This window comes from Bos indicus x Bos taurus, chromosome 10 (genome assembly GCF_003369695.1).
Source record: "Bos indicus x Bos taurus breed Angus x Brahman F1 hybrid chromosome 10, Bos_hybrid_MaternalHap_v2.0, whole genome shotgun sequence".
Lineage (NCBI taxonomy): Eukaryota > Metazoa > Chordata > Mammalia > Artiodactyla > Bovidae > Bos > Bos indicus x Bos taurus.
The window spans coordinates 66305088-66316625 of NC_040085.1; the positions used below are offsets into that span (position 1 = coordinate 66305088).

General features: G+C 31.6%; 1 protein-coding gene across 3 annotated transcripts in view; it reads left to right on the forward strand.

Annotated features, from left to right (window-relative positions):
* Window positions 1-9130, forward strand: part of PPM1A (protein phosphatase, Mg2+/Mn2+ dependent 1A) — a 40452-nt gene extending 31322 nt beyond the window's left edge. For 2 of the 3 annotated variants that reach the window (XM_027554248.1, XM_027554249.1), the window contains exons 3-6: window positions 1148-1265; window positions 5412-5520; window positions 6944-7001; window positions 8223-9125. In XM_027554248.1, coding sequence (XP_027410049.1) covers window positions 1148-1265; window positions 5412-5520; window positions 6944-7001; window positions 8223-8252 — 315 coding nt within the window. In that variant the 3' untranslated portion in view covers window positions 8253-9125. Of the gene's footprint in view, window positions 1-1147; window positions 1266-5411; window positions 5521-6943; window positions 7002-8222 lie in introns of all 3 variants that reach the window. The other variant, XM_027554247.1, reaches the window with a different exon arrangement.
* Window positions 9131-11538: the final 2408 nt, after the last annotated feature.

Genomic DNA, 11538 nt, shown 5'->3' on the forward strand with positions numbered 1-11538 from the left:
GATTTTATAAAACTTTGGAGGCTATATATTTGATTTTCTTTTAAAACTCAGAAATAGTAAGTCAACATAATACTGTTCGTAGTTTTATATGCACAACTGCCAGCTATACTTAAAATCTTAATTAAAAATCAGGTTTATGTAACATCCAACACAAATCAAGTTTATGTAACATCTAACAAATATGTTTTAAAAAAATCAATAGAACGACAACTTGATAGTGCACACTGTTAATTTCTGAATTTAGGAGGAACAATACAATGCCGCTTATGTTCTTTGTCCCTTTTACTATAAAAAAGGGACAAAGTAGCATTCATTTGTTAGGTTTATCCTTTAGCACTTGAGAATTCAATACTTTGTTAACTAAATTAAAAGCTGTTTTCTTAAGAGACTTATCAGATTCAGATATTAGTAAATTATGACTCAGATTCCACTTTATCTGTTCTGCATTATGCTCTATAGAAGGTAACTCCCAGTTATTATTAATAATAGGAAAAGTCTGATTTGTGGGGAGGCCAAAATTGATTCAAGTATTGTAATTATAGTATTTTGAATATGTAGGTGTCTGAATGTACTTCCTAAAAGTTAAGCCTTTTTTTTTTAAATTATGAAAATTAAAAGTTGGTTTATAAACTTTATATATGTAGTTTTATTTCTAATTCTATATTTCTACTTATAATGAAGCAAATCAATTAGTCTCACAATTTATTTTAAATGTAAATTTGTCAGGTATATGTGTAACTACAGATGAAATCATGTTGTAAAGAATATCACTAGTATTTTCTACCTTGTTGAATTCAATGTATGTGTGTATGTGTATTTGTGTTAGGTATCACTTCATGTTAAGTAGGCCACCAGTAAATGTTCAGAAATATTTATTTTATAGAACTTTAAAAAATTATTGTTGCAGTAGAGTTTAACCTGTAGTGTTTCTTTCCTGTCTTTTGGAGTGTTGGTTATTCTATATACCATAGGTACTATATATGTATTTGGGGGGGTGCCCTTCCACATGTGCATATATATTTTTCTCTCCTTATGAACAATATATGTTTTCACTAGAACAAGCATAATTGACATGGCTGTAAAGGTTCTCAAGGCTTTGAAGAGCAAAAAGGAAACAAAATGTTTTCTCAAACTTTTTTCTTCCCAGGGAAGTCGAGACAACATGAGTGTGATATTGATCTGTTTTCCAAATGCACCCAAAGTATCGCCAGAAGCAGTGAAGAAGGAGGAAGAGTTGGACAAATACCTGGAAAGCAGAGTAGAAGGTGGATCATTTAACAAAAAATAAGTAGCTTTATTAAAGAAAAACCTCAGCATAATCAAACTTTTATAACATGTTAACTTTTAGGTCTTTACGTACGTGACTTCGACATTTGGTGTTTAGTGTACAGAAGTGGGAAAGGGCGTTTCTGTAGTAGCTGTTGAGGTATTTGTTACTGTCCTATTACAGTTATATTAGAAATAACAAGTATGGCCCAGTACATTCTGTTCAGGATACTTGGTAAAGTGTTTGTATGCTTTCAAATTCTTGATTAATTCACTGGCATGAATAATCTTATGCCAGGAAAGTCTGATTTATGGTTTATTATAAATAGATTATTTATGATGGTGATAATTTGAATGCCATCTTTTGTGTAAAGCTGTGTTTATGAATTTAACATCTTTGGGACTTTTAAAATAAGAACTTGAAGATCATAGCCTGGTTATTAATACCTTTCATGTGCCACAGCTTTTAAAAATTTATTTTAAACTATTTCAAAGCTTCTTGCCTAAGCCATAAACTGCCTCACCTAGACAACATAAACCTGAATAGAAGACATACTAGGTCTCTACCTGGCAGAAATGTAAATACTGAATAAAATCAAGAAATTAAGTTGGAAATTACAGAAGTGTATTTATCATAATTCTACAGATTACTTTGAGACAATTAGAAAGGCTGCCTTCAAATATTTGAAAAGTGTTAAAATAATTATTGATGCAGCTGCTATTTGGTATAAATATTAAGTATCCCCAGAGAATTACAGTTTATTGCATATATGCAATAAGTATGTAGATTATACAGTTTCTTTAAGCAGGAAAAACTTGACATGCCTATGATAGTGTTAAAATGCATTTTTGGGGGGGGGCTCCTAATGTTATTACTTTGCACGTTAAAGACCTTTAATAGCATGTAAACATTGATACACTATTAAAGACCTTTAATACCATGTAAACATTGATATACTATATACTTAAATCCTGTTGTGCCTGCATTATTAAAATTAATATGCACTTTAATTTTGTTTTCTCTCTTTTTACTGTTTGATACCAGTTATAATTAGTCTGGTGTTAGAATGGTGATTGGTTTTGATTTCCAGTACTGTCTTAGAGTTGCTATTTTGTTTTTTACTTCTCTCCCCTACTTGATAGTGATATATCTATTAATAGTATATACGTAGTATTTAGTATTTCACTTACTGAGCATACTATTCAATGAGTTTGTCTCCTCACTATTACCAAGGGTCTTGGAAATTCTTGGTTTTAAATAATTCATATCAGTTTGAGTTATTTATACATAATACAGTAAGAAAATATTTAGAATGCTACCAAGTTACAGCACATTGGTTCACACTGCTTGTTCTTAGAAAAATACAAAATCTGAAGAGGAATATATATTGGGATATGTTGATATTTAATTTATTGGCACTTTAACTTGAGTGTACATGTTTTCTTATTGATTTAAAGAAATACCGACTTTAGTTTTATTTACTAAGAAATCGAGTCAAATTTTAGAAATGAATTGCTGCTTTTTCTCTTTAGTGTGCACTCTTAAGTTTGATGCAATTATAAATAATTGCTTTAGATAGGTAATTTTATGTTATAATGTAAAGTTTTATATTGCCTATTATCAAGTAAGAATTGCCATCTGAACAAAATTTACATTAGTACTCAATATTTTGGGTATGCTGAAGTTTTGTTATATTTGTACTGTTCAATTGGAAATTATTATGTCAGAAATACAATATTCTTTACCAAGGTAGATTTGATGAGACTGCATCTAAATATTATATTAATTAAAATCACTACTATATTTAAAAACATAGAAAGAATGTAGCTATTTGCATTGTAAAAATTGTTTTGTGTCTTAAAAAGTGATAAATACTGCAGTCAGCTTTTAAAACAGGCACTGAATATCTTTTTCTATTTTTCTTTCTTTAAATACATGCCTTCACTAAATTGCTGTGACCTACTAAACCTTATTTTATTTGCATTGAATACTTTTGGCTTCTCTGTCCACACCACAGAAAAGGACAAAGGCTTAAAAGCTCTCCTATGATCTACGAAATATATTTGATTCTCTAGGGTTGTGAAAAGATGTAGCTCATAATTTAAACCATACCACTTAAGGCTGTGGTCCTTCTAAGCCAATTTAAGAGGATATCTGTGTTGTTTATATATTTTTATTTGCTACTGACTACACAAGCTTTAAAGTTTCTAATTTGGAGATAACTGATAAAATTTCTCAGACTTGGCAGAGGGAAGTGAGGAGGAGCAGCATATATGAGCATGTGAAACGTAGATCTTCTGTACACATATATTCTTTAATAAAAGCATTCTGTCTTTTTACAATTCTAATTGAAATGTATGGTCCAAGAACAGTTAAAGGACTATTTCTTAAAAATTCCTTTTCTTTATTTTTTAAAGCAGAAAGAAGTAAGGCTAGTGTAGTGTTAAATGCTCAGATAGTTTAAATATATTGTCCCATGTGAAATAGGAGATATGACTGTTTTTAAAGTCTTATTTTTTTAAAGAATTTGTCTTCCTGTAATTTTCTTCACAGTTAAAATATCCTAACTTTTATATTTTAACAAAGAAGGTATATAATACATCAAATATAGATGATTCAAGGTAATGTTTTTAGATTTGAAAACATCAATTGAATTTATCATCAGTGTTCATTTATATTGTATCTAGTTATCTGTCCAATAATTGTACTGGCTTAGCAGAGACTGTATGTTAAGTGTATTACAGCTTTAGATTGTGAAATTGTGCAGTTTAGGTAAACATCAAATTCCTTTATTTTTGTACAGCAAATTTCCAGCATTAGAATCTTGTAGAATAAATATACTAGATGTTAAAATTATACAATAAAGGAACTTGGCAAACCAAATCTGAGATCCTTGCTTTTTGTTCAGATTTAAGACTGGTTTAAAAAAAGAGATGGTAAAATTTGGCCTTAATCCTAAAAAGGACAATTTGAGCCATTTAAAGAAGTATGGGTAGCAGCGTCTGTCTTTTAATATGTGCCTTTAATGATGAATTAATATTTTGAAACTTGATAGAAGAAAGAAAGATCTTTACATGCATTGTTATTTTCAACGGTATTTACAGATTGAGAACTAGAACGATATCCAATGATAACAAAGAAAATTTCTTAGTGTAAATAATGGAAAACAAAAAATCGAACATATAACCACAAATACTCTTGGCATGATCTTATGTTTAGAATAAATATGCTAAAACTCCAGGTAAAGACTTCTTGGACTTAAAGTGAATAATTTGAGCACTCTTTAAGTTGTGCACAATGGGTTGGTATTCTGTGGTATGAATGACAATATGCATCTGCGTGGCAATACTGTAGATCATATCACTCTCCCATTTCATAATAATGTTTTAAAATTAACAATTTTAAATACAGTTGTATGGTTTATCAAATTTTTTGTTTTTAAAAAAACTTACCATGAAGTTTAGACTTTTTTCCATTCTGTAGGCTTTGTTCAGATAATCAACAGGAAATGGTATTTATCTGTTTATTGCTTAAAGATACTTTAGACAGAAGTTAAGCTGCGAGTAGTGTTCAAGTGTATGACCTATTCTGCCCATGCTACTTAAGTATCATTTTGTAAATATAAACATGTAAATATGATTTGTGTTAGTGTATCATCAGTAAATCCCACATACTTATAGGGTTTCTTTTTTCTTTTTAAGATCTTGAAATTGTTTATTTTTTTTTAATCTGTGTATTGTATTTTCAGAGCAAAATTCAGGAAACATGTTTCCAGTCTAATTAGAGGAGTTAATCTCCTCAGAAGTAACTAGCTGGCATCTTAAGAGGAATATCCTCATGTGTACACACGTATCCCCGATTATGTACTTTATTGATTTTAATACGAAATTTTTTCACATTTTTAATCTTGTTTATATTTGGTCTTTGAAGTTAATCTGGAAAGTATTGTATCTCTTGTATCATTTTATACATCCTTTTGTCATCAATTTTCGAAGTTCAATTTGATTTTTCTTTCCTTGTACTAGTTTAGAAAATCTCAGATGTGGTATATGCCATCTTTAAAAACCTAAGTTATCTTTGTTTCATTTTATTATTATTATTAAGTTTGAATAACACTTACAAAAAAAGTACTTCTGATTCCCAGAAATCATAAAGAAGCAGGGGGAAGGCGTCCCTGACTTAGTCCATGTGATGCGCACATTAGCGAGTGAGAACATACCCAGCCTCCCACCAGGGGGTGAACTGGCAAGCAAGTAAGTTACATTTTGAATACTCATAGCATTTGTCTCAGTACATGAAAATGTTTGGCGTCCGTAGGTCAGATTCATATTTACATAATTTCTAAAGTGACTTTAGAATGTTTAACTTGTGGTTCATTGCTTTTCAGTGTTAATGATATATGGTGCTTATCTAGAATAGATATCAGAATATCATTGTAACTAATTATACTGAAGACTGTCTTCAGTGGAGGCTTAGATTACACTGATTATTTCATAATAGTGTAAATGAGATAATACAGTAAAATAAAATTTTAAACTAAATTACATAGTGCTATAAAATTCCAGGTGTCAGTATTATTCCTACTATAATTTGATTTTGTTAATCCCTGGATAACTGAATACCCCATGGATGAGCATCTGTCTCTTCCTGCACCTGGACCATTTCTCTGTATCTGATTTTCCTGATGTTTTTGGATGTCGATGCTGGTTGCTTGGGTTTTGGTGTGAAGGAAGATAGGTAGATGCATTTCTTGTTTTTTTCTCTCTGTACTTTAGTTCATAGAACTGGACTTAATCTGTGTTAAATATTAACCTTACATCTTTGTAAACTGCAGTGGAGACTTTACACAGTTTTACAATTCAAGGCTTAAGACATTTTTACCTCAGATATCCATGTAATTGATCTGCAAAGATATATTGACAAATTTCCTTGTTTCTCTACTTGTTCTGTGAGTGTAGCCATGTTTTTAAAAATATCATGTAATTGTTCAAAACTTCCTGTTTGAAGCATTTATATCTTGGAAATTGTTTCTTCCAATAAGATATTCTGTGAAATGATTGAATATAAAATTGCTTCAAGTCAATTTTGTAAGTGGGGAGGCTATAATTCAGAAGTACCACTACCGATTCTTATTTCTAATAAAATATTATTCAAAAAGTAATTACTAGACTTGCCAGGGAAATGTCATATTTGACATTTCAGTTTTAATAGAGCTTTTTTAAAGGGGCATTATGAAAAGCAGAAACCTATATGTAAAATATCTAAATTATTTTACTATAACAGATGTTGAAGTTATATCTACTTCAAAACATTCAACTCTTAACCAGAATATATTATTTTTTAAGAAATGTATCATCATTTTTGACTTATAAAAACGAAATGCCAGTTCAAATAGACATAGACCATATAGACTGATTTTTTTTTTCCAAGCCATGACTTTTTTCTTCTATTAATTGTATTAGTAGAATGGTACATTTTAGAATAAATTCACCTGTATTTCAACAATGGGGCCCAAATATCTTAAGATAAGGCTCAGTTATTGGCAGTAAGAAATATAAGTAAAATAATTTGTGAATGATTATCCTTGACATTTTAATGAACACCTGGCTGTGAGTTATTAAGCAGTCTTGTGCTCTGAAGAATAAACTTTCTGTATTTTTTTTTTTCTAAATTTAGGCGGAATGTAATTGAAGCCGTTTACAATAGACTGAATCCATACAAAAATGATGACACCGTAAGTAACATTTTAGCTCCTCTGCTTTCCCTTCCCTTCCACTCTAAATGCATATCCTTGCTACCTATTTTTGCAGAGCTGTTTATTGCACCCATTCTCTTACACACACCCCTGATTGATTGCTCTACACTCTGCCTGTATCACAGTTGTAGTGCTTGAGGACATTAATCATGGTGAGTGGCCATTTAACTCAAACAGGAGGAAAGTCCCTTTTAATTATTTTTTTAAGCCTCTTCAAGCAATCAACTTCAGAAGTTTTTTCCCACTAAATATTTTTTTGAAGTTGGGAGTATCTCTGCTCAGTTTCTTGAATTGATTCTGAGTTTTGTAAGCAGCTGCAACAGAACCTCAGAATGCCCATCTCCATTAATACCCATTCTTTGCCAGGAACCCTACACATTTCATTTAAATACTAAAGTAGAGAATTCTGTTTATATAAAGATGTTTAGAATGCTGTATTCTCCAATTAGGGCTTCCCTGGTGGCTCAGCAGTAAAGAATCTGCCTGCCAATGCAGGAGATGCAGGTTTGATCCCTGGGTTGGGAAGATCTATTGGAGAAGGAAATGGCAACCCACTCCAGCATTCTTGCCTGGGAAATCCCATGGACAGAGGAGCCTGATGGGCTGTAGTCCATGGGGTTGCAAAAGAGTCAGACATGACTGAGTGACTAAACAACAGCAACATTCTTCAATTAAGTTTTCTATTACAATTCGATTGTACTGTTGTGATTACAAAAAACTGGTAACTTAAAATCATTTCAGCCTGGCTCTGAAATATTTTATATACTGCATTATGAAGCATCCTCAAATCTCTTGTTACTTGAGGTTTTCATGCAATAAAAATTTATAAAGATAATATTCTAAAAATAAATTGGGTTTATTGAAGAGAAAAATAAAATTCTTTCTGGTAATTTATTGGTTTAGAAATACATTTGGTCAACCTCATCGTAAAATCTTATATTAAATATTTTACTCCAAAACCAAACCAAAAGGTTCTTGTTGTTTAGTCTCTAAGTTGTGTCCGATTCTTTTGCCTTGTAACAATTCTTGGAACAGATTATATATTGATATTTCATAAACACATGTACATATATACTATAGAAAACATTTATATTCTAAAGATCAATCTTACAAAACCTTATCTTTCTGCATTACCCAGAAAATAATGCATCTTTAAGTTTTAATTTAGTTCATTGTTTTGCTTTGTTTCCTTCAATAAAGGACTCTACATCAACTGATGATATGTGGTAAAACTGCTCATCTAGCCATGGAGTTTACCTTCACCTCCAAAGGAGAGTACAGCTCAACTTCATTGAACCTTTTAAACATCCATCCTCAACTTTAAAGAAGGGCATATATGACATGGGTGAGAATGATTACACCAGAGAACTTCAGCAGTACAACAGCTAGCCCAGAACTGATTTTTTTTGTTGTTGTAAATTTGAGACTTATGTAAACGTGATTTCAAACCATAATTCATATGTTGTAAATCAGACTCCAGCAATTTTTGTTGTATGATTTTGTTTTTTGTAAAGTGTAATTGTCCTTGTACAAAATGCTCATATTTAATTATGAACTGCTTTAAATCACTATCGAAGTTATAAGAAATATTTGGCTTATTGTGTGATGCAACAGATATATAGTCCTTTCAAGTCATGTTGTGTTTGGACTTGGGGTTGGGACAGGAAGAGCAGCAGCCATGTCAGCTAGACACTCACATGTGCACCTGATTATGGAGAATTATTCCAGAATATTATTACAAAGCTGAATATCCAGGGAGTTAATTGCAAACTATTTTAATGTTCTTGGCAGTGGGATTGGAATTGTTGATAAAGTTGATCCCTTCATTTAACTGTCTTTTAGGTTCTCTCCTTGTTGCCATGAGTATTGCAGGTAATAGAATATATTCATAAGAATATCAATCTTGGGGCTAAAATGCCTTGATTCTTTGCACCTCTTTTACAAGTCCTTACATTTAATTACTAATTGATAAGCAGCAGCTTCCTACAAATAGTAGGAGACTGCCACATTTTTGCTATCATGATTGGCTGGGCCTGCTGCTGTTCCTAGTAAGATATTCTGAATTCCATTTTATCAATAAAGCTTGATTTAACAAACAAGAAATTTAATCATGTATGTGTAATTCCTCCTTTACTCCGCCCTTATTTTAAAACACCATACCATTGTAAATGAGAAGTTTCTTATGGGGAAAGATGTTAGTCTCTTAATTGGAAAATACTGTTACTCAAGGCATAGATGGAACTGGTTCCCTTCTATTAGAAAGACTATAAAAGATTTAAGTCTATGTTGTTCCTTGATCTATTTTTAAGTGGGTTTCTTTCTGGCTACTTATTTTTTCATTAAGATGTGTATCAGCTTGAATTTGCCTACTGTATAATTAAAATAATTGTCAAAGCTTGACAATCTAACAGTGGTAGGGGCGTGTGCGTTTGTGTGTGTGTGTGTGTGTGTGTGTGTGTGCACGCGTGCCTGTGACTTTAAGTGGCCCATGTCTTTAGAATCCAGGTAGTTAAGATGTATTTAGTGATTTGAAATACTGCATGTTGATGATAATTAGCAGTTGGCCTTTAAAAATAAGTTCCAACAGCTTAAAGAGTTGTAGATATAAAAATAACCTAATTTAGGTTTCAGTTCCTCTGATTAAGCATGTGAAAGTACGTTTTAAAATCTGTCACATTGAAAAGACTACTGCTCTGTGCTCTTCTGTATTTTTGTCTCTTTGGGTTGAATATTGTATTTACTCACCATTTAATTTAATCATTCAGTAAGCAGACTCCCCACTCAGTTCAGTTCAGTCGCTCAGTCGTGTCTGACTCTTTGCGACCCCATGAACCGCAGCACGCCAGGCCTCCCTATCCATCACCAACTGCCGGAGTCTATCCAAACCCGTGTCCATTGAGTCAGTGATGCCATCCAACCATCTCAACCTCTGCCGTCCCCTTCTCCTCCTTCCCTCAATCTTTCCCAGATTCCCCACTACAAACCTCTTAAAATGTAAGATTTAAATACAACACCAAATATAAAATCAAAACTGTATATAAAAAGTAGTATAATTTTGTTATATTTGGTTTTTTTCCTAACTTGGAAATATACATATTTGTATATATAACCTTCAAAACTAATGTAAGGTTAGAGAAGTGTTGGAAACAATAATGTGATATGTCTCAGACTTAAGTAGTTACATACCAGCAAAATCTTTCCATTATCCATCTTATTTGTGAGGTGATTAAATATAACTTAATTGTATTTAATTTATGTCTTAAGCCAGCATGAAGAAAAACAAGTATTATTTATATTTAGAAATCCGTAACAGTTGAAATTACAGACACAATTCTGTACTTTACTTACACATAAATGCTTAATGTCTAAATCTGTGGTAGGGTACAAAGTATGATAATGTTCTAAGTTACAACTTTGTAAGCATCCTAATGTACATTTAATGAACACCAGTGCTTCTAGTATAGATTACGAGTGCTGAAAATTAAATTCCTATTATAATTCCTTAATTTTTTAAGTAGACTCAAGTTTTTAGTTATGGAAATTTCAAAAACTTGAACAGGATTTTGAGATGCAAAATCTTAAATCATAACTGAAATATGTGATGGAAAGCTATATTTCAAACCATTGTAGTATATTTAGTGACTTTTTAATTTGAGAGTCTTTTAAAAAGAGGGGGTTAAAAATTCCTCTCTCAGAATTATTAGTACTGAAATTAGGCCTGGAAGTGAGAGAAAACTGTGTTAAGCATGATCTAAGAAGACTAAATCTTTTCCATGTGAGTCAACATTGCCATACTAGATAGAATTTTTCATTATAAAAGTACAGGAAGGAAGGAAGCATTATAACGGCAGAGTGTGTGTTTTCTTGATTCCTGGGGCTCATGGTGTGTGGGGAACCAGCACACTTTTTAAAGGCACTTTTGCACCTCTGTCGTGCATTTCCCTTTTGTACCACTTAAATTTTTGACCTCCTATCCCCTTTTGTGTGCTAATTAGCGACTCAGGGCAATGCCTCTATTTTTTTATATGTTTGATATTTTCTTTGGAGGGAAAAAGTTCTTGTGTGATGATAACATACTATTCAAATGTAGTTTCATTTAAATGTTTTAACTTTGCTGCTTTTAATAGGACATTCATTTTGTATAGCAGATTCTTGCTACCCTAATAACATTAATAATTTCACTGATCTCTTGCTGTATTTTAGCAAGGTAGGCTCTCTTAATTTCCACTTTCTTAGGGAGTATACTTTTACAGATAACAGAAGCAGTTCTCAATATTAGCATTAATTTTAAAAATCTAAGTGGTATTTTTCTTACTCAGCTTTAGAACTGTTTGAAACTCATTTTTAATTATGATGCATTAATTTGTTATTAGAGTTCTGTGCAATTAGTGTACTGCTCACTTAATTTTTTTTTTTACTAACTTCATAAAATTAAGAAATTTGGGTTAAAGAACAAATCGACTATGTAATTCAAATAATGTGAATTATAGCAGTACTTTCAGTGATCATCCATCCA